Source organism: Falco peregrinus, chromosome 1 (genome assembly GCF_023634155.1).
Source record: "Falco peregrinus isolate bFalPer1 chromosome 1, bFalPer1.pri, whole genome shotgun sequence".
In the NCBI taxonomy this organism is placed as follows: Eukaryota; Metazoa; Chordata; class Aves; order Falconiformes; family Falconidae; genus Falco; species Falco peregrinus.
This window is the reverse complement of record NC_073721.1, coordinates 50,167,197-50,194,854: the sequence shown is the minus strand read 5'-3', so window position 1 is coordinate 50,194,854 and position 27,658 is coordinate 50,167,197. Positions and strand designations below refer to the sequence as shown.

General features: G+C 41.8%; 1 protein-coding gene across 2 annotated transcripts in view; it reads left to right on the top strand.

Annotated features, from left to right (window-relative positions):
- The window catches only part of NUP214 (nucleoporin 214), a 45,117-nt gene that overhangs the window by 4,810 nt on the left and 12,649 nt on the right, over positions 1 to 27,658 (top strand). The window contains exons 7-29 of one of the 2 annotated variants that reach the window (XM_013294352.3): positions 85 to 188; positions 803 to 909; positions 1,586 to 1,652; positions 2,232 to 2,355; positions 4,251 to 4,412; positions 5,494 to 5,950; positions 7,329 to 7,504; positions 8,183 to 8,274; positions 8,856 to 8,945; positions 9,328 to 9,477; positions 9,715 to 9,873; positions 12,038 to 12,141; positions 12,695 to 12,877; positions 13,352 to 13,437; positions 13,545 to 13,628; positions 13,962 to 14,198; positions 14,935 to 15,096; positions 16,040 to 16,148; positions 19,442 to 19,517; positions 20,140 to 20,248; positions 21,450 to 21,555; positions 23,621 to 23,694; positions 25,514 to 27,280. In XM_013294352.3, the coding sequence (XP_013149806.2) occupies positions 85 to 188; positions 803 to 909; positions 1,586 to 1,652; positions 2,232 to 2,355; positions 4,251 to 4,412; positions 5,494 to 5,950; positions 7,329 to 7,504; positions 8,183 to 8,274; positions 8,856 to 8,945; positions 9,328 to 9,477; positions 9,715 to 9,873; positions 12,038 to 12,141; positions 12,695 to 12,877; positions 13,352 to 13,437; positions 13,545 to 13,628; positions 13,962 to 14,198; positions 14,935 to 15,096; positions 16,040 to 16,148; positions 19,442 to 19,517; positions 20,140 to 20,248; positions 21,450 to 21,555; positions 23,621 to 23,694; positions 25,514 to 27,280 (4,785 nt within the window). Of the gene's footprint in view, positions 1 to 84; positions 189 to 802; positions 910 to 1,585; positions 1,653 to 2,231; positions 2,356 to 4,250; positions 4,413 to 5,493; positions 5,951 to 7,328; positions 7,505 to 8,182; positions 8,275 to 8,855; positions 8,946 to 9,327; positions 9,478 to 9,714; positions 9,874 to 12,037; positions 12,142 to 12,694; positions 12,878 to 13,351; positions 13,438 to 13,544; positions 13,629 to 13,961; positions 14,208 to 14,934; positions 15,097 to 16,039; positions 16,149 to 19,441; positions 19,518 to 20,139; positions 20,249 to 21,449; positions 21,556 to 23,620; positions 23,695 to 25,513; positions 27,281 to 27,658 lie in introns of both variants that reach the window. The other variant, XM_005231203.4, reaches the window with a different exon arrangement.

Genomic DNA, 27,658 nt, shown 5'->3' with positions numbered 1-27,658 from the left:
CTTCTGTCTGCTGTGCAGTTAAGATACAAGTAAGTAAAAGTTTGAAGTGTTTCTGGCTGAAGCATTTGCTTCCTTCTCTTTCAGTTCTGGATGTACTGTGGATTGGCGCATATGTCTTTACTATTGTATACGCGGCAGCGGATGGGACACTGGAAACTCCTCCAGAAGTGGTCGTAGCCATATTGCCTGTAAGTGCCAGCAAGTCACAATGACGGAAGTGTTTGTTGCTTGTTCTTGACTTGTTCATTATAACAGCAAGTTGCTTTCATTATTCACATCGGCATCATGTGGAATTCGAGTTTGGTACTACTGTAAATTGTGTTTTGGGGGTAGTGGGGATTGAGTGGAGGAAGTAGTAGCCACTTGAAAACCGATCAGTAACCTGCTGTCTGCTAAGATCAAATTATGGCATGAAGGCTTCTGGCATCTGAAGTAAGCACTTGGGAAGAAAACCTTACTGATGTAGATTCCGATATGTTTTTTGTGTGCATGCATATGTGCATTTTTAGTTTAGGTAAAGAAGATTTTTAGGCCTGATGATATGCTCTTATTTAGGATCAGGTTATTCATTGCAGGGGGGGCTGTGAGATCTAAATTCCCTGGTAACCTCTTTATTGTTTCTTGATCTTTTGGAAGAGTGTCTTGGTTTGTTTGTTTTATTCTTTGATTTTCAGGTGGTCTCATGATCCCTGTTCTGTCTTGAAGTCTGTGTAATTAGGGGTGTATCCCGATGCAGTCGTAATTATAGGAGATTACTTGATTTCTGCAGTGGAAGGTAAATTATCTGTGTTGGGTCTTACAGAAAAAGGAAGAGAAGCGACCAGAGAGGTTTGTGAATTTCATGGAACCTTGCTATGGGAGCTGCACAGAGAGACAGCATCATTACTTCCTCAACTATATTGAGGAATGGTGAGTGGCAGGAATCGTGGCAAGGTCTTTCCCTTGTTATGCATGTTTTTGTGGTCAGTGCTTCTCCATATATTGTGTCCCTCACTTTTGTAAATTATATAATACCTGAATAAGAGAGAAATGAGTTGAAATTGTTATTTTGAAAACGTTTTGTGAAAGTAGAGCTAGTTTCTCCTGTGTGCTTTATTTATGCCAAGGTACTCATTTGTCTGGTGAGAATTCGTATGATTTCATATGCAGGTACATAAGATTGTTTAAAATCTGTCATAACCATTTCCCTTGAGATTGTAAGTCATAGGTTGGGTAAAGCATGACTTTTTCTTTCACTTCATTGTGTGTCTGTGTGAAGAAGCTGTTTCTGACTTTTCAGCTACCTACTTTTCAACTACCTGACTTGAACCATCATTATTTATGATGATACAGTGTCTGTCAAATCGTTGGTTGGCAAGGGGATTCAGTGCCTGGTAACTAGTTTTAAAGGAGGGGGGAAAAAAAAAAGTTCTGTAGTGATGTAGCCAGTCATGTTTCCCTCATCTTGGGAGGAAAAGTCAATTTTATATTGTTATAACTGTGTTACTATTCCTATATGAATTTGTATAGATGATAATGAAATGTGGAGCTGGGGACCTTGCTATAGATTACAACGGTTTTAACCTATTTGTATCCATGCTTACAGGGACCTAGTTCTGGCAGCTTCAGCAGCTTCCACAGAAGTCAGCATTCTTGCCAGGCAAGGGGATCAGGTAATATTTTTGTTCCTGTTGCATTTGTGTTTACGTACTTCCTCAAAAATCTAAGCAAGAATAACCTATATCGTACCTGGAATGCATGGTATTTTAAAAAAAAAAACAACCTCAAAATGATACAAAACCCCTTTCTTTTTACATCTGAGTTTTACAAAATATTAAGATAAATGTAATTCTTAAATGAGCAAGAGATCTGAGTGGCATGCAAGAGAAAAGATATACAGAAACACAGTATGTTGTGAACCAAGTACCAGAAGTCTGTGTTTTTCAGGATTCACTTGGCAGTCTGTTTGGTGAAGTTCACTATTAGAAATGTGATTCATGTGAGGTCATCAGCTGAAGTTAAACATAAAAACTGTCCAACCTTAACTCTGACTTGCAGTGATGTGTGAGAAGTCGCACACAAATCTGTGAAGGGCCTGGATGCTTCTGATATTTGTTAATCTGACAAATTCAAGTAGATGCTCTCTAGCTTTTTTGCAGTTAACTTCTCTTTCAGGTGTAGTAGGCTCGAATTCTGAAGAAGGCTGGTCACAATCAAGCAGTAGTCAAGAATAATAATCTTACTTCTTGCAGAACTGGGAATCATGGGTTTTGGAGGACTCCAGCAGAGCAGAACTTCCTGTGACAGATAAGAGCGATGACACTCTGCCTGTTGGTGTTGCTGTGGACTACACCAGTAACATGCCCATTCTGATCAGTAAGTCTTTTAGTCTTTCTTGTGGAATAGTCCAATAATGGCAATATATGAGAGATTCTTGAGGGGCAGCCTGGTGCTCAGGGTTCTGAGAGATCGTTCTAAGAGATTGTTCTGGAAAGGAGACAGACACACTTTTCATACCAAGCCCACAGCACGTGTAGGCTTAGTTCTGTGTGAGAATTCCAAATGACAAAGTGTTACATAGAGTTCTCTACGCAAAGCTTTCAGCACCCTGGGATACTACCCTAACAGACATGGCAAACAAAGCACCTGAATCGTGTCTGTGTTTCACAGAGCCAGGATAATATTGAGTTTAAAGGAGTCATATTCGACACTGGGGACTTCAGACTGCCTGTGAGGTTTTCTTTATTCTTGTAGCTTATGTCGTTTTGCAGAACTGGGTTGTACAAAGTAAATTTGCACGGATACAAAGGAAAAGTGGGTTAGTTTCAAAGCCAGAAAAAGCAATGATTGTTGAGGTGAATGCGTAGGTTTTAATTCTGCATTAAAGCTCAAAGCCTGTACTGACTGAACCCTGCTGTGCTCTACATCTAGCCAGTTGCATTGTTGCTGTACCTTCTGTGCTGCCTGAAGGCTCTTCAAAGCACCTTGTCAGAGGCTGAAACTGAAGATACATCTAAGCTATTGTGTTGTACCTTAGTGAATTCTCAAAACTCTCAGTTGAAACCCAGTTACAGATTGAAATAGAGATGCCTTCAGGCAGAGTGGAAGGTACAGCAGTCAAAGAGTTCCTGAAGAGCACAGGAGGGTGCTGATTAACTGAGAACTTTACCTGAATCAAAACCTACAGTAGGGAATTGAGGTCAAACTTTTTACTTGAATGCCAAATTGAATTTGAAACATTTTCTCTTATAATCTCTACAGTTACTGGATTAAGGAATCTGTCAGAACAGATTTTTTTTAAATTTTTTTTTTTTTTAAAGCCCAGTTGTACCGCCTTAGAATTTTTAGAAAGGTTTTTGGAGAAGCTTTTTGCTAACACATTCTCTGTGTTCTCACAGAGTGCAATCAGCTCGTTTTGGCTGCACATTAATTGCCTTTGCAGTTCACAGCAAGTTTGGATTGGAAAGAAACCTCATTTGTCCTGGAGCTTGTTCCCATGTGGAAACTGCCCTTCCTTAACATGGTTTTCCTGAAGAACCAATAGGTAGAGAAGCATGGCCATCCATTGTACTGCCAGACAAACTGATTATAGCAAATTTTTCCTACGTCCTAGAATTTTGGGGTTTTTTTTGTTTAATTAAGCCAATTAATTTAAAAATTTTAAAATTAAAATATAAGGAGTGGTTTTGAGCCTCTAACTGTGCTGAGACTATTTGAACTGAAGCAGACTCTAGGCTCAAAGCTGCAGCTGTGCAAAATATAAGTATTTTATATCAGAGGTTCAGATCATCAGGATGTTTGTTTGATGTTGGCTTTCTTTAAAGTTAAAAAGCAATTCTCTTTCGTACTTTATGTATATGGATGTTAATCATGTGCCAGAACCCAATGGAAAGTGGGGATTGCCGGAAGGCATAGAAGATTGAAGGAGGGAGCAGTGTATAGGTGAAGAAGAAAGACTGCTTCAAAAATATAAAAAAGCTTGGCACAGGTATTCATGAGTGAAAGTTGGGCTTTGTCATTCAGGAGATGATATTTGACTGTCAAAATAACCCTTCATCTATGAATTTATGAAGCATGAATTCAGGAATAGGAAGGAATAACAAAGGGGAAAAAACAGAACTGGACATTCATGGGGAAACAAGGGAACAAAGATGCAAGTGACAGTAGGAAGGGAGAAATGTAAGAAATACTGTGCTAAGTCACATGAAGGTGCCAGTAGGAATAGACAGGAAACTTTGGCTGCAGGACTTTACATATGTGGTCTCTGACAGGTGATGAGAAGACCCTTGCTCCAGCTCCAGTTCTGATCTTGCTCTCTACGGATGGCGTGCTCTGCCCATTTTACATGATCAACCAAAACCCAGGAGTCAGGTCATTTATTGTGACCCCAGAGTCGCTGCAGTTAGCAGGGGAGAGAGTTCCAAAGTCAGCAGGTAAGTGCTCTGGTGGGTTAGGGGAAAACTTGCATTTGTGGAACTTTGTCATCTTCATCTGTAAGTTTGGTGGTTAGACATGTATTTGGTCACAGAAAATATTTTTTTTTTTTCTTTAGAATATAATGGGGAGCAGTTCTCGGATGTTTTATGCTCCCAGTACTGTTCTGTTTTATGCACATCAGTGTGAAATAATCTGGTCCTGTTCATTATGTGGGATCTCACGCACTTTGCAGACTGTGCATTCAGATTCTACTGTGCAATTAACCTTTGGAGAACAGGGCCAAAGCAATTCTCAAAACAATTCTAGGAGGCCCTTTAACCAGCTTTGGGGTGTGTGACTGAAGCTGCAGCAATGACTGCAGGCTCTGCCTGGTGACAAGGAGCAAGCACTGTGCAGATCCAGGGCATGGTCTGTGTGCTTCAGAGAGGTGATTGTTTTCCTCCATGTTTTGCCATAGGAGGCCATGATATGAACTAAGGTGTTTGGCTGCAGCAAAAGCTTATATAAATGATAGCTTTTTGCAGCACTGAAAATTGTGTTAGCAGGTGAAGAGTAGCATTTTTTTTGAGTTATATATGTGCAGCCATATGCAGTGTGAAGTAGGCAGTTTCTTATGCTGGGCAGGTAAACTGATAGTTTTGCTTGCCAACATGCATAAAGTATTAATTGCAAACCCACCATTTTTTCCCTAAGCCCAAATTTGCTTCTGCTTCCCCAAACAGAATACTTTTGTTTGGCAGCCTGCCTCTCCGCAGCACTGGCTGATGTGTGTGCTGACAGCCAGTTTTATTTGAGATGGCAGGAACCTCATCAAAATGAATGGAGAAAGGTGAAGCCTTTTCACAGGAAACTCCAGACAGCATTAACCTAGACAGACTGTAGTATTGATCGTGACTTGGACTTTGTGCAGTTTCTATATCACTTACTGGGTTTGGGGACTGGAAGCCTGGCGCTGCAGTCTCTCTTCCTCATTGTGCTGAACTGTCCCCATCAAATAGCATTTGGCCTTGCAGTACCTTCTGCCATTAGTCAATGCAGCCAAATGAGTTTCTTCCTTCCCTGTTTGTCTTTCTGCAGGAAGTACTGCCACAACTCCAACCACTCCTCCAACTTCTTTAAAGTCTGACACGGTGCCAGGTGTTGCTCCTACTGCTCCTGCCTCAAGTCAGCCTCCTGCAGCCGGTGGAGCAGCTGCTTTTTCCTTTACACCTTCCACTGCAAAGGCGCCTGGCTCTACTGGCAGCGATCCTCCACCTTATCCTTTTGCCACTGATGCCTCCAAGCAAGCCCTGGCTCCCAGTCTGACTGGAGCAGCAACGTTCTCTTTCTCCTCTGCTTCTCCTAAGGCATCCATGACTCCTGCTCCTTCTGTGGGCACCACTGCAGCTACTGCCACCTCCTTCTCGTTTGGATCCATGAACTTTAAACCAGCTGCAGACAGCTCACCTGGGCCACCACTCTCCACAACACCTGTTGCACAGAAGTCATCTTTTGCCCCTTCAGCTTCTTCAGTCAAAGTGAACCTCAATGAGAAGTAAATAAATACAGTACTTAATGCAGTGGCTGGATATTGTTAAATTGCTCCAGGCATGGACAATGTATGGTAGTTCTGAAGATGGTTTCTGTTTTTTTGCCCCAACAGCTGTTCCCCATGCTCCCAAGAAAGCACTGAAGAAGCCTCTCTTTGTCTAAGACATAGCCATCATGGGTGTGAAAACCCTCAGTGCTTCCCATGCTAGAGGTTGCGTTCATGGGGAAAATATTAGTTAGGGGATGATGCCAAAAAATAGACTGGCAGTTTGCCAAATTGCCACAGACCTAGGTTTTTTTCATATCTTTGCATCATAGGCATCAAACAGTAATTCCATGCCTTGGTTTGATGCAAATCATGATTAAAGACTCTTGGGGAACACTGGGATTTCACATCCTTTATGTCTGGGACTGGTGTAGTGTGGTGGTGACAGCACGAGTTTCTTTGACTCCCAGCCTGAAAAGTAACTTGTGGAGCTGAGGGGAAGCTGTATCTATAGCTGATGGATTTCTTTTCCACTCCCGCATTCAGTGGGGATGCCAGACCTTTTGGTTTTGTTCTTAAATGGGTACTTGGTCACTGAACACAGATGTGAAATCTTCAAAGCTTGTTTGTGCCAACTGAAAGAAAGCCGTTGCTGATTAGAAGCTATGTCAAATGGATTTGAGTGATGAGTGTTCTTGGATTTCATATACCCACTCATCCCTTCAACTCCTGAGACTTGCTTTCTGTTTTTAGAAAGAATGGTTTAAAACAGAGAACTAAGTTATTTGGGACTACTTTCTGTGGAGAGCAATTTTCATGTAAATGCATCATAAGACATTTCTGATCGTTCAAATGATTATTTTTTAATTAGAAAAATCTTTACTACACCAAGATCCAATGGTAGCTTTTATGGCTTTTTGGATTTTCTGTTTTGTGCATAAAGCAAATTATACGCTTGTGAATTGGCTGAATAAATTGGCTGCCTTGAGGGGCTGGGTTTGCAGATGAATAGAAATTTTTATCTTCTTGCAAAATTTCTGTTTGAGCCTTGCTGCAAGGGTGACGCTGAGGGCAGCTCAGATTTGCTATAGTTGGTGCTTTGGCTCAAAATTATGAGGGGCATTTTGAAGCAGGGTAGTACTTTTTGTGGCATTTAGCTTTTGCTCACTGGGTGGTTCTACGGTAGCAGTCTTTGTCATTCTACATATTCAGAAATGTTCCTGAATAGCTCCTCCTTACTATCTTCAGAAGCTACACTTGTAATTTTGTATCTGGAGCTTGAGTTGTTGCTGATCCCAGAGGATGCTAATTCATTAGAACTTAGTGATTTATTTTGGATGGAGGGAAACAGCCAGGACCAGCTCAAAGCTGAAGGATGTTCTGCTTTCTGTTGCAGGTTCACTGCTGTAGACACCTCTTCTCCCACTAGCAGCAGTGGTCAATGCACTTCCACAATGTTTTCATTTTCAACCCCTTCAAAAACTGCTTCTGGAGGTCCTCTGGGCCAGTCTACGCCCCTCGCAGCCTCTCTTGCCACACCGCTGAAGACTTCGACCCCTGTGCCTGTCACAGGTAGGAGTCTGATACGTGTTGTTGGGAATAATGCATTATAAACAATGTTCTAAAAGTTTTAGTACATGAGCTTAATTTGGCTTCTTTCTTTCTTGTTTTTCCTGCTGCTTTTACTGATACAGACCTCCTGATTTGCACGCCATAATGATGTGATGGACTTAGTACTGAAACTGAGAAGTTTTTCCATTTGTGCACTTTGTTTCCCAGAGAGCCATATGTGAGACAAATATATTCAGCTTCTTAAGTTCCTTCAGAAGTTCTGGCACTTGCAGTGCTCTGTAATACATCTCTGATTATGAATGTTTCTCAGCAGTCATGCACATCAGTGCCCTGTCTTGCATCTGGAGTGACTGGGGTCGTGCTCACAAAGAAATTTAAATTAGATAGAACTCATTTGTTAGCACGATAATGTTCCATCTCTGAAATGATCACGTTGACTGGGGGTTTTGAGGTCCTTCAGGAGTGGTACAGCCAGATACTGGAGAGTGACATTTGTTACTGTTAGCAGAGAAGCTGCATGGGAGTAAAACACCACCTAAGGAACGTGTTCCTGCACTGGGGCCCATACCACTATTCCTTTTGGATTTGACAGCAGTGATTATGGTTGTGTCTGGTCACAGCCTGTTTCCTCAAGTTTTGTATAAGTTCATAAATTACTGTTCCTCTTTTTAATTCCAGTGGCACGTCCTGCTCAAAATACGCCTTCAGCTTCTTTACTACAGAACACAGGCAAAATCATGCCATCTGCAGCAAAGTCAAGCTCTACTCAGGTAATGGGAACTTGAGTGGATTCTTTTAGAGGATGAAATGTTTTACGTGGGCTATGAATTGCTTAGAATTCATTGGACTGAGTAACTGTTCTTGGGTAAAAGTATTAGCTAGCTTTTGACACTAAAATAGTATCAAATCTGTGGGACTAAAACTGTTCTATCCACATCTTTAGAGAGTTGTGTTTTGATATATGTTGTCATAATCAGAGTTGTAGAAACTAATTCTTCCTGTTATAGAAATAAGTTTTCACAGCTTTCCTAACTAATAAGCAGTCAAGAGATGGCTTGACTGTGTATTGAGAGATACCAAATTTATTGGATATTAAAATGAATAATTCAGAGCAGCACAGACAGATTTTCTTTGCTTTCCTACAGCTTTAGCTACACATCTCTAGGTGGTCCACAGTCCTAATTCAAACATGCACATACCGGTCTTAGTTTACTGTGGAACTAGTATTTAAGTTTATGACAGTTGTCTCCCTGGTCACTGGTGTCTGAATAGAGTTTCTGACAGCAGGCCTCGCAACGGATATATCACTAATACTGGTTTTGGGTTTGTTTGGTTTGTTTGTTTTCCCCAGGGTAAATCAGGACTCCCCAGCACAGCTTTAGAGAAACAGGCCCACCAGTGGAAGGATTCAGACCCTGTCATAGCAGGAATCAGAGAGGAGGTGAGATTTTTTTTTTTTTTTTCCAAGCAGTTTTCTTCATTTTAGAAGCTGTAAGACCACTGCACACAGACACTTTATTTTCAGTTCACCTATGTTCTGATGGTGTCTGTCAGCTTAGGAATCAGAATGGAAATTTTTCCTAAGATAATCAGCCTGGTTTGTAATTGCTGTTTGTGTGTCCTCTTCAGTCATCTTTAATTTCAGTCTCTGTGCTGGAAAAATTGTGTAGTCTTTCCTGTTAATATTCAAGGAGAGTTTCCTGCTGTGACTGCAAAGTGACAGGTGTTTATGGTGTAGTAGAAACATTATTCAGGACCTGTGATGTTTGTTCCACACCCTGCTATGTTTCAGTGACAGCACTTTCTTCTGCTTGACTTTGTAGATTGCACATTTTCAAAAGGAAATGGAGGAACTGAAGGCTCGGACTTCCAAAGCCTGTTTCCAAGTTGGTACTCAAGAGGAAATGAAGATGTTGCGAACTGAGTCAGATGATCTTCACACCTTCCTCTTGGAAATTAAAGAGACAACAGAGGTGAGTAGAGCATCTTCAAGCTGTTTAGCTCTCAGCAATGACTGTTCCTCACCTGGTGTTCCTGCTTAACCTGCTAAAGCTGAACTGATACAGATGGAGCATCTGACTATGCTGCGTTAGTGTGCGGGTGACATTTGCATTTGTGCTTTCAGGCAGGCACTTGCAGAAGCCCCTGTACTAGAGATGACAATGAAAAAAATGTTACTTTGAACCTTGTCCCATCTGTTCTATTTGCAGTCACTTCATGGAGATATTAGTATTCTGAAGACAACCTTGCTGGAGGGATTTGCAGGGGTAGAAGAGGCTAGAGAACAGAATGAACGGAATCATAGCTCGGGGTATTTACATTTGCTCTATAAGAAACCTTTGGATCCCAAGAGTGAAGCACAACTTCAGGTATGAAGCATGTCAGCCAACTTCTAATCTAGAGTTTTAAATAAAATAAAACTGAAGCTTGCGTGTGCAAGTGCCCAGCAGTTTTGTTCTGCCCTAGGTATTTGCTGCTTCAGCATAGTCTAGTAAAAGTACGATGAGCTTTGTTTTCCATGAGTTTGCAAGATATGCTGAAAATCCTCTCCTAAAGCTCCTCTGTTGTTGCCATTTGCCTTGATGATTCAAAACTTCTGCTTAAGGGAGACAGTTCACTGAGATCCAAGTCTGTTCTGAGCTGAAAATGTGACACTTTACATCCTGTTCCTTCTCAGCCTGTAGTGTTTGCTCAGGGAGTTCAGTTAAAAAACAATTTTTTTTCCAACACTTTGTAGAAGAGTTCTTGGAATTATTTTTATCTTCAGCAAGTGCATTATGGAACAATTTGATGATTTATTATGACCTACAGAATTGTGTGGTTAATTTCATGGATGGCAGAGCATAAAGCTAAATGACACTCTAAAAGCTGGTGCACAAAGGAAAATAACCAGCAGCACATAAAGAGGCTTTCAGAGACATGAAAGAAACTAGGGGTGAAGCACTCTTTTTGTTACAGCTCTGGTGATGAGAGGGATCTTTAACCCTAAGCAAAATAGAGTGAATGTGCCCTACAAATGATACTTGGTCTTTTATACACTGATAAGTTTCCCTCAAGAAGTCTGACTAGCAGACTGAAGACAGAATTGAATGTCATCTTTGTTACAGTAGGTATCAAGAGCGTGCACACAGACAGTTACTAGAAATCAGCTGACGTAAAATAATTTCTTTTAGATCTGATCTCTAATCTTCACCTGGATTCTGTAGACTGATTTACAGCCTTAATTGTATGCCTGCTTTGATGTCCAGAATATCTCTATGACATTTCAAGCTTATGCTTGTGACTTTAGAGACATAATCTTGAAATGCATGATCTAGAGAGAGGATCATGAGGAAAGAGTAACAGAGTGGGAAAGAAATGGAAGGAGGTTGGAATGTAAGGAGAGAGCTTTCAGGTCGACTTTCTGAAAGCTTATGAGAAAGACAGCTCTAGTCTGACTTTAAATTTTATTCAGTCTACATCATCCTTATTCTCCTGGGTAAGAAAAGCTCAAGTAGTCAACTTCATGTGTTCATTTCCAGTGGATTTTTAAAGATCCTGTGGCTCTTTCTGATGTCCAGCCATATCAATTTGCTATCCAGGGAGCTGCTGCTGTATAATGCTCATAGTGGCTGGAGAAAGGAAACCTGTGCTTGGTAGTGTGTAACACTAAGCCCACAGTAGGACTGGATTTGGTTTCAGGTTGGGTATGTCACATTTGAATTTCATGCTGTATCTTGAAAACGGTTGCAGTGGAATTTTTCCCAACCTGTGTTCCTTGGCTGCTTCATCTTTGTATTTAAGTCAGCATTCTGTTGAGATGAGCTGAAACCAACTGCAGTTTCCATTTCCATTTTACGATCTTGTACAAGACATGTTCACGCTGCAACAGGCTGGAGGCATGACAATAATGAAACAATGACTGAACGCTGGTTTTGTTTAGGGAGAAGGCTTGTAGCCAGAGGTCTCTGGCTTAGTTGTGCAATGGTGTGGTTGTGGATAAGTCACTTTACTCTCTGTGCTTTTTTTTATTTCCCTACCTATAAAAATCAAGTTAATTCCTTGTCTTAATGTAGGAGTTGTGAGCATTTGTGAATGCTTTCATGAATCATAGTCTATGAATGCTGAGCCATGTGAATAGCCTACAAAACTTTGATAACCCGTAATTGTTAGAAATTTCAACATTGAGAGTGGGAGCAAATGAGTCGTGTTCTGGAAATTAGATTTGAAATAAGGTTTGTTTTTTACACTGAAGTTTGTAAACCCCTTTCTGAAAGGTCTGAAAGGACCTGGCTTTGTTTTGCAAATGTTATGGGCAGTATTATTTTCAGTTGACGGGTTGGTTAAAATGTCCTAGTCAAGCCCTGTGGGTACTGCATTGACTGATAAGTAGATTTTCTGTTGGGTTCTGTTGTGCTGATAAAAATTTCCAGGCAGAAATATGGGAAAGTGCCGCATGGCTTGGACTGAATGAGCCCAAAGGGTCTTCAGCTGCTTCAACTGAAGCTGAGATTTCTGAAGTGACTTAAAAGCTGTCTTTGTCTTGCATGATAGGAAATTCGACGCTTGCACCAGTATGTGAAGTTTGCTGTTCAGGATGTGAATGATGTTCTGGATTTGGAGTGGGATCGGCACCTGGAGCAGAAGAGAAAGCAGAAGTAAGTAACTGAAATTGAAATACAGAACAACTGTAAGGAACACGTCGACGAATTGGGCATTAGTCTCTAATCAACAAACAAAAGCTTTTTTCCGTTTAACAGTATGATCTTTTTCGAGGGGTCTAGCGATAAAGCTTGATTAAGACACGTAATGGGAGCTATAGGTTCAAACTGTTTGTCTCCATACATGTTACAAGCTTGCTGCATCTCTGTGTACAGTGTAGATAGTGGTTATAGAAAAAAAACCACCTCTGCTATAAAATAAGCTTTGAAGAAACTAAATGCATCCATTGGTGATAGTTAACGAAACCTTTCTAATAAATAAAACATCTTGAAGTAAATGGGCTAAATGAATAAACTTGCTGTATATCCAAAGGAGAAATACACATTTGTGAGGAACTGAACGACTTTGGTGTTCAAAGCAAACCATGTTTGACTTCGTGGAGTTTAAGTAGCTAGAACCACTCAACTACTTTGCGTATGCATGCCTGCTTGTGGCTAGATACACAGAAAGGTCCTTACCTCTCTCTGTCTCTGGATCTTATGTCTTAAGGCGTCTGATAGTTCCTGAACGAGAGACGTTGTTTAACACCCTGGCTAATAATCGGGAAATAATCAGTCAGCAGAGGAAGAGATTAAATCATCTTGTGAACAGCCTACAGCAGCTCCGACTGTATAATCAGACATCTCAGTGGAGTGTTCCCAGTGATACATCTTCTCTTAGCAGTACTCAAAGGTACGTGAAACACAAGTTTGAGTAGCATTGATGCTTCTTCCCTCTTGCCCTCAGCAATGTGCAAGGGTGCATCCTCCACAGAATGATGTTTTGTGGATATGGTATGGCAGGACAGGATGCCCTAAAAATGAGACTAAACTATGCCCAGGTAATACAGAAGCTTATTGGTTATATTCTGTGATACACTGTTCAGTGCTTATCAGAAATTTCCCCTATTGTTATGTTTTTTGTAGTAAACAGGATAATGTACCTCTAGGCCAAGGTACTGCTTGTTGTCTGTCCAAATTCCAAGAAAGTAGTGAATGGCTTGTAGTTTCCAAAATAAAGATACAATAGCACAGTATCTAGAGGAGCCAGATAAGTTGTTCTTGTTCTTCCAGATAAGCCAATGGTTTTAGTGGCTCCTTTGGCCCTCTTGATCTGGTTGGTTTCTTTCTGCTGATACGTTTTTTTTGCTGCTCTGCCTTGTCCCAGTTTTGACAGTGACCTTGAAAGCCTGCGCAATGCCTTGATGAAAACTACCTTGGAATCACATGCCAAACCTCTGCCTAAAGTACCTGGTAATTTATTCTTTCTTCCTGGTATTCACAACATAAATATGAATTACTTTTTTTTTTTTTTTACTTGCAGTTTGATTGTAGACTAATAACTGTCTTTGGTTTTCCAGCTAAATTATCCCCTGTGAAACAGGCACAGTTGAGGAATTTCCTAGCCAAGAGAAAAACTCCACCAATTAGGTCTACAGCTCCAGGTAAAACTTTAGTTACCATTGAAGTCTGAAATGCTTTCCAGGAGGGTGACTTACCTGCTGTGGGAATCAGTCCTGTAGTTAGCTTTTGGATTCTCACTCCTCAACCCCTACTTCTCATTTCCTGTTCCCCCATCTGCTCTCAGTAGGATTTTCCTTCAGTTACTATCTTATTGAAGGCTGCTTTTCCTGGCAATTAAGAAGTCAAATCCATTGATGTAGGATTAAAATAAGCCAGTAGAAGAGCATCTTAAAACAGGGCGTTTGTCTTGGCTGTTAGGCTGGATGTTTCCTTCAACTTAATACACATGTGTGATTTTGTTTCTGATATGGCAGCAAGTTTGTCCCGATCTGCCTTCTTGTCCACAAGATACTATGAAGATTTGGATGAAGTCAGTTCAACGTCCTCGGTTTCCCAATCACTGGAGAATGATGATTCACAGGCAGTGGACCAGGAAGAAGAGGCTGCTCCAGTCCAAGTCCCTCGTCATGCTCCTGTGGTCCGTACTCCCTCTGTCCAGCCTGGTTTAATGGCTCAGTCTCCATCCTTTGGGAAACAGCACCTCTCCCTGGGTACTTTGCGTGAGTTGTTCTTGCAGTGTCTCTTCTATTCTGCATGTGTTCTCATCAGTATCTTTAACCACTGTATCCATTGCCAGTGCTTCAGGTCCTGGAGAAATGAGATTGCAGCATGCAGATTTATGCTGCCAAGTTTCCAAAAGCAGTTAGCAACGTGGCATTGTAACCTTATGAACCTGAGCTAAAAATGCTAAAATACTTTGACTCATTGACTGTGTCTTTCTGATAGCCTGTTTCTTTCAGATAGTACTGACCCACAGGTAGCATTGTCATCCTTTAGTAAATTTGCCTGAAGTGTGTGCCATTATTTATTAAAATAATGGCCAAAGACCAGGAAACTGAAGTACTACTGCATGTGGTTGGTGTGGCCAAGGTTGGGAGTTCTGAGCCCAGTGAGTCACAGTAAGAATTATATTTGCATATACTCAGTTTTCCTTGTGCAAGAGAAGTGGTTTTTTTATCTGTAGCCAGAGACAAAAATAAGGTCTCAGCAGAAGCGTCTAACAGAAAACTGAAAGTCATCTGATGTATTGAAATGACAGCTATTGAGACTTAGGTGCTAAATTCATTGGGACATACAGAAACTACCAGGGAGGGATTGTGTTTATTGTTTAAAAGGCCTGTGCATCGGTCTTGTCAGAAGGAAGCTGTAGTTCAGCAAAGGCTTTCAAGTCTCCCTGATTTGTAGAGAGAGTGAACTGTAATATTTTTGTTCGTTTCTTGGTTTTAGTGCCTACGTCTTCAAACAGAATCATACCACAAGGGGCTGACAGTACAATGCTTGCAACAAAGACTGTGAAACACGGGGCCCCTGCTCCCTCTGTCACTGTTCCAGCACCACAAGCAGCTGCTGCTGCAGCTCTGCGGAGGCAGATGGCTAACCAGTCCCCAGGTAAAAGGATGGCTAATTGCCCAAGTGACCTCTGAGCAGCTGAATGTGGCTTTCACAGGAATTTAGTGCTCTCAAAGGAGGAGATCATCAGTCAAAATGTGATGCAGATCTGTATTTGTTGCATCTCTGAGCTACCCAGTATTTCTTTGTCTTCCTTCTTGTAAGCTACTAGTACAAAATGCTGAGAAGCTCCCACCTCAGTTTTCTTTGTATGCCTTCTCATCTGTGCAGTGGCAGCAATTTCCATGGCTCTTAGGGGATCCTGGCATGGCGGTTGATCTGTATACAAGAAACAGTCAGAGAGCAGAGAAAGGATGCCGCTGGCCTGTATTAATAACTTCATTGTTAGCTACGCAACTAGATACCTGAATTGTAAAGCAATTTTAATGTTGAAAAGTTAAAGTGAGCTGTTGAGTTAAGCCTTGGATCTGCTTGTAAGGTTTTGCATTGACAGGAGAAAGGTTCCCCAATTTAAGCTTTTCTTTGGTTTTAGACGTTTCTTGGTGCTTCCCCAGTACTGCAGCATCAGTGCAGAAAAGAAACCAAATTTACTTACTGGTAGAGGAACCGGGTTAGTTTCTTTTTGTTGCCCATGGAGAGTATAAGTGCAGAAAGTGGACCAGTGACGTGAATTCTGGCAGAGGGTGGGGTGTTAACTACGCAGGTAACATCTGTTAACATAAGATGTTACAATGTAGGTAAGGGAAAGATCATAAGAATAATTATATTTGGTCAGCTAACAACAAAAAATGTACCAACTATTTAGAAAGCTGTCCACTTCTTTGATGTCCTTATTGAAGGCTGAGATGCCAAACAATTTTGGTCCAGATACACCACATACCTTCTTAGAAACTTCGATGGATTTCTTCTGGAGTTACTCATAGGCACCACATTGAACGAAATGCTTAATACAGAGGTCTTTATCTCTCTTTTTTCTCTAAAGCTGTAAGCACCTCCTTGACCGAATCGACTCTGAAAAACGTTCCTCAGGTGGTGAATGTGCGAGAACTCAAGACTGGTGCATTGACTCCAGCTGTCTCCACAGTAATAGGGTGAGTGGGTGCTCCCCTTCTCTTTTTGGTAGCCTTCGGTAGCACTTGCAATAGGCTACATCTGCCGGTGGGGGGCAGTAGTAGTATTTTATATAGTCTGTGACTATGTGATGCATTATTATTATATTGTGACTAAACTGGATGCATTTAGACAAGAGTATTGGGTTTGTGGAATGAAAGGAAGAAATATTTTCTTTCTAGGTCATTTGAGGACTTGCTAATGGCTTGCCCTGAACAAATGACAAGACCAGTATTAACCTCCTTCTCCATTAGTCTGTGAAATGCATTTTAGTGCATTCTCTCCTTTTGGGATCCAATGGTTTTACTGCTAATATGTGCTTTGGATTTAGTATCTCTCCAGTCGTACCTCTGTTCTGCCTCTTTCTGTGAGGGAACTGCACCCCTTCTGTCACTGAGTGTGGTCTGTGGCCTTAAGCTGTCCAGATGTTCCTTCTACTTCGTCATCCATTAGAGAGGAAAGCTCCTCTGGAGTTATGCCTCTTCTGTCTGTTCCCAGATTCACTCCCTGAGGGAGGGGAGAACTGTGCTCTGGCTTTTCTGGAAACTTGTCTCAAGTTTGTTGACATCAGAATTTTGACTAAAGGGCAGGGTGTCAGTAGGGGCCGATCACTTTGGAAAAATACAGAGCTTCAAGGCTGTCTTCCTTATGAGTAAATTATGAATGTTGTAGTCTAGTACTTAACCTTAAATTTATTAAGATTTCTCGTGAGTTAGCTGTAACACTTGGCTTTCCTACTTTGCCTGCTACAGACAACACCCAGCTCAGCTCATTCCAGAGATTTCTGTCTTATCTCCAGGCTCTGTCACCAGCCACAGAACTAGTCCTTTTCCCTGTCATAGTAACGACCTTGAAACTGTCTTTGCTTGAAGTTCCTTCTGTTGCTTAAGACAAAGATAATGCATGGCTGCTTCTGGGCTGGACAGGGAAGGGTGTTACTGAAAAGTCTGAGCAAAGTTGGGCTTATGCATAAAGTAGGATAAACTCACCATGTATCTCCAATGTAAGTCCACATGGAGTTGCAAATGCTTTATCCGTGTAACTGTAGGGTCTGTGTACAGCTCGTTGGAACAGCTTCTGTTGTTGCATTATTTCTGGCACTGTCAAAGAAAAAAAGATTAAATTGATGCAGCTTTTCAACAAGGGAAGAGAGTCTTACAGTAGTGGTACTCGGCTGCTAACATCGACATTTACTTCATGGTTTCTTCTGCGTTTTAACTGGGAAACAGTTTGGGGGGGAGGGTATTTTTTATTTTCTCCTAAAAGTGATTAACTGAGGGGGGGTAGAGCAATGCTACCATCTTTTGAAAGTAAAATTTGCAAATAGCTTTACTTGGGAAATTTTACTAAAAGCAGCCTCTACCCTTTGTTTCATCAAAACTGTGATGAAGAAAGTAAAGAGTACTCGCTGTACATAGACAAGGACATGAGCAAGCAATACATACCTGAGACTGGTTTTCACTTGAACTTTAGTTAAAGACCTGTCTTACTTTTGAGTAGTTTTAGGCTGGCTGTATTGATTGATCTCTCTAATTTATAGAGCACCAACTAGCTTGATATCTCGAAGGCTTTTTACAGTCTTATTTTATAGCTGACCTCATAAAAATGTACTCTTAAAAATTCTACCCAAATGAACCATGCCCGCCAGTCAGATGCAGCATTAAAACAAAGAGCGTTCACCCAGCAAAGTTAATTCATCAGTTTTTGCTACTTCAGATATCCTGGCTGTCTTTTGCTGCCACAGCACACTCTTCGGGTTGTTAAGCAGTAATGATTTTTCAGTTGTTATCAGTTGTTCAATGGCCTGTGTCTAGGTGTGTTGGTGGTCCCAGTCCAGTTACAGTTTTCAGTGCAAACCCCTCCTCTTGCTGCAACTGAAGTCAAACCCGGCATTTTCATAGCCTTGCCAGAAATGCTGCAGGTCAAGTAATCCTAAGACTTTCCTGGGGAAAAGGTCCCACCCTATCATGAATTTCACAGACCTTCTGTTGTTTTCTGCTTTGTTCAGGGTTAGTATGAACTTGAAATTGACAGCTGCATGGTCTCTTTCCAGGGCTAATCTTGAAGTTTTCTTTGTTTGCTTTTCTTTTGCTTTGGGCAGAGGGCAGATCCAGGCTGTGCAACATAAAGGGAGAGTGTGCTCATTGCTGGAAGGAAGGACTTGCTGGTAATGCAGAGCTGTTTAAGGCACAAACCCCTATCCAAGACTAATGGGCTATGCAAAATTACTGTTTCATTCTTGTGTCCCCTTTGGAATATAGCAGGAAATTTCTGTGAGTTGGCCTGTAGCTGACCAAACCACTTGTGCTATTTGGGAGTCTTCATGCTTTAGGAAATACACAGCTCAAAAGCTGCCCAGATTCATTTACTGTCTGGGATTTGCAGCTTCAGCCCTTTCTAGAGTATAGAATTTGCTTATTGCCTTAGGGAACACCTGGCCTGAGTCAAGATGGAAAGAGCCTGCTAGGGTAAGAGAAAGCTGGCCTTTGCCACCATGAGAATGCAATCAGTGTTGAATTTAAGCTTCTGAAAACTTTTGTATTGGCTCTTTAAGCTGCTGGATATGGTGAGCCACAGACTTGAGAAAATGCTAAAACTGGATGACCATTCCCAAGTTATGGTGATTTGGTGTCTTAGTGGCCCACAGCATGTAGGTAGGATGCTTCAAACATAAAGTAGCTGCTGTTCTGCAGCAGTTGTCTGTGGGCTCTGATGTACGATTTATTTCATGGTCAAAATTCCCAAACATTTAATGTAGAATATGGTTAACTTTATCATGGTTCTTGTCATGACTTCGTTAATGCTTATACCACGCTGCAAAGACATGAAGCACTTCCCCCCTCCCACCCCCAGCTTTGTTTCCTTGCTCAGCATTTCTGAGAGTTGCATGTACTTGACTGGGCTCCACGCTATAAAGGAAGCTTCTTAAATTTGTTATCCACTAGGCATAAAATTGTAATCCCCTTACCTGCTGATTTTTCATCAACTCCCTGTAAAATAGAAAGGCCTGACTCTCTTCAGAGACAAAAGTGTGTGAAGAAGGCTTGATCGTTTGAGTCTAGAGCTTTAAACGCATTGGCAGACTTCCTTTGTTAAATGTGGCTGATTCATTTAAGAGGTTTATTCCCTAATCAGATTTGTTCGTTTGGAGTTGTGCGTGCAACCTTTAAAAGTGGCAGTTGTTCAAGACTTCGGGAAGCTGTGGTTTTTGAGAGGTGAGGAAGTCCTCTTTTAGACTAGCCATTCATTTAACATTTTAATTTTTCTTTTTAAGGTCATCTGTACCTCACTCTGCAGCCCAGGCAGTCCACCAAGTTCTGGCAACTGTTGCTACAAATCAAGCTAAACAGGTATCTTGATATAGAACCCTTTCCCTGTGGAATACTGTACTGGGGCATGCTCAGCACAGTTTGAGGGTTTAGTTGTCATCTAAAAATCTCTTTGTGCAAGCCATTTATTTATCTGTGACCTCGACAGTGTGATGCTAGGTGTATCTTTGTTATGTCTTGCCTTCTCTCTGTTTTGAAGGCTTGCAAGACTGTGGCGATTAGAAGCTGTATTAGGTAGTTACACGAAAATTTCACACACAGAAAAAAAGCACTAGGCAATCAAGGGAGAGTTTCCCTATCCTATTATTCTACTGAAAACATTTGTTACTGGTTGACGAGCTGCTAGGTTTAATGTCCACACATCAAAAAACCACACAGAAGTCTTTGTCCCCTGGAATCATTGAGCTATTGCCCATGGAGGCTTACTAGCCTCTGCAAGAGACTTGTTGGAAAAGTTGAGTATTGACTATTTAAGTGTCAAGACCTAACGGAACCCAGGATTGAAGGGCACTTAAAATTGCTTCAACCACCTTCCTCTAGTTTGTTCTTAAGTCACAGCACGACTCCCAGTACCAGACCAAAGTCAGAAGGACCTTTGTAAATGGACAGACTGCACTGACCTGAAGTGGTATTGTGTTTTTAGACACCTCTAACAAGTTCGCTTAAGGGACAGACTCCACCTTCCTCTGTGTCTGCACCCTGTCCTATGGCATCTACAGCTGGTCCAGCATCATCTGGCAGCAAAATCTCTGGTAAGTTGGTCTTTAGTGGAGATGGAAATAAGGTCTGGATGTCTTGCCATCTGTTAGGGTGCGCAATCCAGAGAATGAAGACCCTGAGGAAAAAAGATTTTCCTCCACTGAGAGGCTGCTGTGCCAATCTTGAGGGAGAAAATTTGAAAAACCAAGATATAGAAGAGCAGGAGAGTGGTTTTATATATCGCTCTGTTTTCTTTCTGTTCCTGCACCTAAAATTTGACGATACACTTCCTTGCTCAGAGTGGACTCGGAATGCGTAACCTACCGTATCAAGAAATGTTGAAAGCACATCTACCAAAGGTTGCAGTGGTTTGACAGCAAATCAAAAGCAGCCATCTTTGCTGTTTTGGTTTTTAAACGTGAAAATCAAGCTGTTTCCAAACATTTTAAACATGCTAGTTTGATTTTTAAATATGCAGGACCATAGGAGTACCTGAGCTAGCTTGGAATGAACTAATTCGGGTACTGGGTCTGTTGAGCATTGAGCTCTGTGACCTACTTTGAAGCCAGTTCAGATACTGTGATCAGTCGCACACAGTTTAGAAACTTCTAAAGAAAGGAATGCCCACTTTACATCGTTCCATGCAAATGGAGGAAGAGGAAGCACTTAGGGAGGGAATGAATTGATTTTTAATGTGTATTAGATAATAATGCTTGCATTGGACACGGTTTTATAAGCCTCTTGCATAAATGTCTAAAATCCATCTCTGTTGGTCTTCTGACTCTAATCCATGGATGTAGGTTCCTCTTAGCCAGGGGTAAGAAGCAGTAAAAATAGCTAGGAATCATATTTGACATGGCAAATGCTTCTTAAATTTTGGTTTATTGAAAATGTCAGCTCCTGAATTTGATAGCACTTCCTTTTTATTTGAAATGTGTTTTGATACGTTGACGAGATTTTTACCAAGGATTTATTGATTTTATTGCTTAATTTTTATTGTCAAGATGATGACGCCTATCTTTGCTCTGATCTATTATATGTTACTGCCTTAAATCTCTGAAATAATTCTTGTGTTCTCTGATGATGTAGCAAGAATGTTTCTCTGTACAAATGTCAGACCTGGTATAAGTGGCAAAAAAGCTTTGTTTCCAATTGATAAAATTGCAGACTGTGTGTGCAGACTGTTCCTTTTCTGAGGGCTGGATGATAGGGTGTTTTGTTCTTTATTGTAATGCTTGTTCTTGTAACTTACAGGACAAGGGCAAGTAAAAACAGTTACAGCTGTGACTTCTGCTACAGTGACATCAGTACAAGCAACGACTGCACAGCTTAACAAAGCGTTCTCGTTTTCTTCTGTGGGGTCTGTATGAACATTGAGATTTCCTTGTAGTTGACATTAAATATGAGTGTCAGCTGTTAGAGCAAGCATTGCCTAAGTTACTACTAAGTTTAGCTAAGTTAATACTTAGCTAAATAAAAATGGCACCTGCAAATGTTAGGTAGGGAGGGCAGGGGTTTCACCAGAGTTCTTGGAAGACCACCTTGTTTGTGGAAGCCTACCTGAGTGAGGTCTGAAGGTCTGCCAGCATTTTACACAATACCATGTTGCTTTTGAGTTTTTTTTTTTTTTTTAAGTCTGTAACTAACCAAGAGTAAATAGTGACTGGCTTTCTTTTCAGGTTTATCTATAGTGGACTATTAACAAATCATACACTGTGTATGCTGGTATTTCTCATTGTCAGGTGATGATTTGAGATTAGAGCAATATGACTGTGGTTAAAGCACCCAGTCATGGTCTGATGCACTGGATTCACTGACTGTCTTTACACATCACCACTTCTCATAGTCAGAGAAGAACACTTATGCTGTATCTTGTATGTTGGGGTTAAGGAAGAGGAAGAAGAGGCAGATCATAGCTGGCTTTAAACATTGTTCTTAGTGAACAAAGCTGCAGCAGGAAAATTATCCCTAGCAAGTTGTGCAGAGGCGTGTGAGAATGAACTTCGGCTTTGCGGCAGAAGAGGTTGAATGGTGGGAGCTTATGCTTCCAGGACAGGAGAAGGAGGAACCTGAACCTGGTCATATTAACACTTATCACCTCTGAAGAGAATGATGTTGGGTTTTCCAACTTGAGCCTACTTATACAGGTTTCAAATGCTTGCAGAGGTTTGAGAGACAGAAGCGCTGGAATTCCCAATTAGGACTTGAAATTTGTATCAACAGTCAAACTAGCTAAATTAATTACTTACTTTAGTGAAACAGAACAAATCCCATGTTTTGGCTTGAAAAGTAGTCCGTTCATGGAGGTGACTAGAGAGTCCCCATGCCATCTGGTGATTTCTGTTACATAACGGTAATGCAAAGCAAGGTGCATATTATGAACATACAGTTATTCTGAAAACTCTCTTATGGAGTGCTTTTTCAGGGATAACAGATATTTCGTCGATCATCTCTTATGTTTGGGGAGAGGGATAACTCCTTAGAAATGATTATTTGAAATCCTGCATGTTTACCTATCTAATACTCAAGTTAATTTCTCTTTATGAAGTGGGTAACATTAAGTATTTCAGAACACGCATACTTTCAAAGGCTGGTTTCTTTCAGTTTTAACCATTTCTCTTCAAGTTTGTCTAGTGGATGTTGCCCAGATGCTTTGCTGTGCTCTTCAAAGGGCTAAAATAGTTCTTTTGAGACATGGAAATTCAGATTCAAAAAGCAAACAAACCCTGCCTTTGTCCTGGGCTGCAGTGCCTCAGACTGTAAACCATATGCTAAATACAGTGCCATTGTCAGTGATGTCTTAGTTACACAGTCTGACTTCTGTATCAGCAGCTGGTCTTTGAGAATCAGAGAAAGCTTAAAAAGCCTCAGGGAATGAAGGTCTTTGGAAGACCCCAATGCTAATCATGAAAGATGACAGTATTTTTGCAAGATAGAACATTTTTTGTGTGAAATAGTCGTAGAAACTTAATTTCTGCCTTGCTATGAGTGATCTCCTTCTTGACAGGCAGTAGTACCTAGTTACTCCCTTTTGTACATGCACTGTTGCCATTGTGGGTTCAGCTCTTGCTAGTCTCCCAAAAGCTATCAGGGTATGGTGCATGGTGTTTAGCTGCCAAGCTGTATGGGGAAGAGATACACAGCAGAAAGGAAAGAATATGGGAGAATGAGGGTTGGTCAAAAGAATTTCAAACTGACTCTCTTTAACCCTCTAGAAACCTTGTCAGAGGGGAAACAAATGGAGCCAGCCTATGTGCATGCTTCTTTCTGCCTGTTTAGTTGTTGGAGAAACTGTTCTCCTGCGTGCCTGACTTTGTGCAGGTCTGCACTGGCAGTGTGTCTCAAAGTTGTGTTAATCACGGGATTGGAATTTGTAACATTTTGAGCTAAGTGTCATTCTTTCCCTTTCTCCTTTTTCCTCCTAGGTCTGGATTTACTTTTGGTGTTGTCACGTCGGCTGCTTCATCACCAACGCTGCCCAGCCTTGCTTCCTCACAAGGTTAGTTTGGAAGGGTGTGCAAACAACAGCTCTTCCCTGCTAAAAGAACGCTTGCTTTTTCTAATTCCTGCGGTTCTTGTTTTACATTGCAGTTCTATTATTAAAATTGCAGTAGCTGCAGTAACATCACATACGTGTGCTGGATTATACCCTGTAATGCACAGAAATCTAGGCCACCTGCCTTTCAATTAAGAGTAAGCAAAATATTTGCTGCCAGGAACATCTAGGAGGTACTAGTTTATGAAAAGGGTAACATCTGTAGTCATTTTCTCTGCTGTCTTTTAATCTGTAGATTTAAAGTTGCCAAGGTTGTCTGGCGCAGAAAGCTGTCATTAAGTGGAATGAGCATTTAGTAATGGGAGGAAAAGACTTGGGATAGTTTTGTGTTGCTTCTAAAATGGAGTTGACGACATGTGGGCTGCCTTTCCATTTCATAGGTAGACCATATTTGCCTGGCCCAGAAAAAGGGGAATAATACATCTGCTTTATAATGTTGTTGAAGTTTTCCGCCTCTAATTTCAGTCTTGCAAAAGAGATTTTATGGTCAAAAACTCACTTCCAATGTTATTGGTTGCTCTAATAAAAGATACCACCTCTTCTTCCAAATCTTGGCTTGCTTATATCCTTAGACCATCACAGCCACAGCAATGCTACTAATACTCTGTTGACATTAAGCAGAGAGCGCTAACTTGGCTTAAAATTTGAAGATTCAGTTAATGTAAAAGCTTAGGTAAATAACACTGATTAAAGGAGGAGTGGGAGGTGCAGGAGACACTTGTAAACCACAGTGTTGTGTGAGGGCAGTTACTTCACGCTGCTCCATGAAACAGTAGGAGAACTTTTGCCTCTGGCTGGTGATGGAAGAAGAACAGAAAGAATTTCTGTGCCTCAGGAGGAAACAAATGCTACATTATTTAGTGTCAGTTACTAATATACTTAAATACGCTTAATATATTTATAGGGTAAAACACAAGGGTAATGCTGGCTGTGCTAAGAAGCCTTTGCTCTTTGTTGTTTGATCTCCATGCAGATTTCCCGTGCCTTGTCCAAATCAACTCATAGTCCAAACACCAATGCAATGTTTTCAAGTCGGAGTTTGTGCATGTTTGGTGCTTGAAAATGAAATGACAATACATCAAATAAAACTAGTCCAGTCTACCTTACTGCTTCAACAGTTTCACACTGTTGGACAGCAGCATATCAAATAAGTGTAGCTCCTTTGGCAATTACATTTGAGAACTTTTCTGTAGTCTTTCAAAGCTGAAAACAGGCTGCATAGAAACTGGCCGGTGGTCTATAAATAGTTGAATTTGTAAAGAAAGATTTTATTCTGTAGGAGACTTTTCATGTGTCAGAAAGTATTTTTATGACCCAGACTGTTCTGAGACATTGGTTTAAATAGAGTTCTGTAGTGAATTTCAGGAATTGCTTAGCCGAGCCAAGTAAGAAGGGGTGAAAATGGTGTTAACAGCAAACGGTCTTAGTAACCAGGTCTTTTATGTTTTTATCAAACTGTTGAAGAAGAGATAGGAGCCAAAGGCTGAAATTATCTGTACTCAGAGAAGGATGGTTAAGTAGATGCTATGACACGAAAGTAACAGTTTTTGTCACTTCAACCCTGTCTGTAAAGATGTCACTACTGTCTTCTGAATGCACATGGAAGTGACAGTTACCTGATGGTCAGAGACTTTATAGTTTTGAGGCAAGAACACTGTCTTAACAATCTCTGAAGCACTAAAGCATGCTATTACTGTAAGAATGATAAATGAGCTTTGCATACCATAACTGAATTTGCAACTTCTGTCTCTGTCACTGACAGCCCCTGCTAAAGAGTCCACCCAGACTGATTCATTTTCACTTGCTGGCGGTCCCAAATTTGGAGTAGTCCCTGAGAGCTCCTTTGCTTTTGGGTCCATCAAACCAGCAAGTGCTCCAGGAGCCTTAGTAGGAAATAGCTCCTCAACAGATGGCACACAGTCAAACAAACCAGCTGCGACAACATCTTCTGCTCCCTCCACAGCCTCTGGCAAGTTGGATATCCCTCCGTCTAAACCAGGAGATCACTTGTTTCAGAGCAATCTAGCTGGGGAAACTCTTGGGAGCTTCTCAGGACTACGGGTTGGTCAAGTAGATGATAACGCCAAGACCACCACAAAAGCACCACCTACCAGTGTTGCAGGACCACAGTCAACTAAAGTATCTACAATACAGTCTGGATTCACTTTTGGTGCTCCCCTGTCATTAGGAAAAGCTGGAGAAGCTGCTTCAATGTCAGTCACATCAGCTGGCACAGCGTCCCCGTCCACCAGCACTAGTGCTGCAGGCAGCCTCTTTGGCAATGTCCAGATAACCAACACAGGGTCTTCTGGGGTATTTAATCTTGGAGGCTCTAGTGGCAGCAAACCCACCTTTTCATTTGGTATTCAGCAAGCAAACAGTATGAGCACATCCACCTCTACCCCTTCTACTCTCTCAGCTTCAACATCCCTCTCGTTTGGAAGTTTCTTGAGTTCATCGCAAACTGCTGTCCCTTCTGCAACTTCTAATAAGAGTGCAGGGGATGCCAAATTACTGTCTGTGTCAGAAAAGCCATCTGAAAATGAAGCTGTAGCAGCTGGGTCTTCACCTCCAATGATGCAGTTGCCACAGCCACAGCTACAGCTTTCAGAATCCAGCAAAGAAGCGGCTTTACCCCAGGCCACAGCTGGGGATGCAGTCTCCATGGGCTCTGGCACCACCTCAGTAGCACCTCCCCCTGATGCCGTTGCTACTCCTGCCTCCACCAGTGATTTGAAGGCACCGGTGCCTCCTATTGTCTCTGCGTCTGCACCACCAGATCAGAATGTCTCGGTGACAGCCTCTACAACAAACATTGCCTCTCCTGCAGAAGCCACAAGTGCATTGGCTGCTGCCTCTGATGTCGCTACGTGTGTTCAGAGTCCAGCTGTTGGTGCCTCTGTGTTTTCCCCCACTTCTGCAGGCTCCTCTGTGTTCTCTCAGCCTCCGAGTTCCAGCTCTTCTGGCTCGGCATTTAGCCAGCCTGCTGGTGATACAGCTGCCACTCCTTCCACACCACCTGTTTTTGGACAGCTACCAGCAGGTACCACAGCATCCTCTCCATTTGGGCAACTTGCCACCAGTACCTTGTCCACTGCCACTGCTACAACACAGACTGCCAGCTCAGGTTTTGGTACTTCGGCTTTCGGTACCACCACTACTGGTGGCTTTGGTCAGCCAGCCTTTGGACAAGCACCGACCTTTGGGCAACCAGCGAGCAGTTCTTCAGGTGGTTTTACCTTTAGCCAGTCTGGGTTTGGGACCATGCCAGCCTTTGGCCAGCCAGCGGCTTCCACAGCAGCCTCGAGCAGTGGCAATGTTTTCGGAGCACCAGCTAGCACCAACAGTGCCAGCTCCTTTTCCTTTGGACAGCCATCTGCCAGCACTGGGGGTGGGTTGTTTGGACAGAGCAGCCCTCCAGCGTTTGGGCAGAACACCGGCTTTGGGCAAGGGGGATCCGTCTTTGGTAGCGCTGCTGCCGTTACCACTACAACATCATCTGCTGGGTTCAGCTTCTGCCAAGCTTCAGGTAAGAACAAACTGTAGAGAGTTGTGATATCCCAGCGGTGTTGCGTGGCTGAAGTACAGAGAGCAGTATGTCACTGGGAAAAAAAAAATATTATTTTTTAATGTCTATACCCCCCACCCCCAATGGCACTTGATGGTATTTGGGTTGGTGGGGTTTAAACTTTTTTTTTTTCCAATTGGTAAGAATAGGAGCTGCAGTGTGTGTGAGGGGGAGGCTGATGCTGGAGACAAAAGAAGCTTTTGCTCTGCTTCACTTCATCAGCAGCCTCCGAGTGTAGCTCTCAATCCAATCTTGCATTCATTTTATACTTAAGTCTACCTTGACTTAATTTGGAATTACATATTGTCCTGCCTGTTGCACAATAAGTGGTTTGGATTC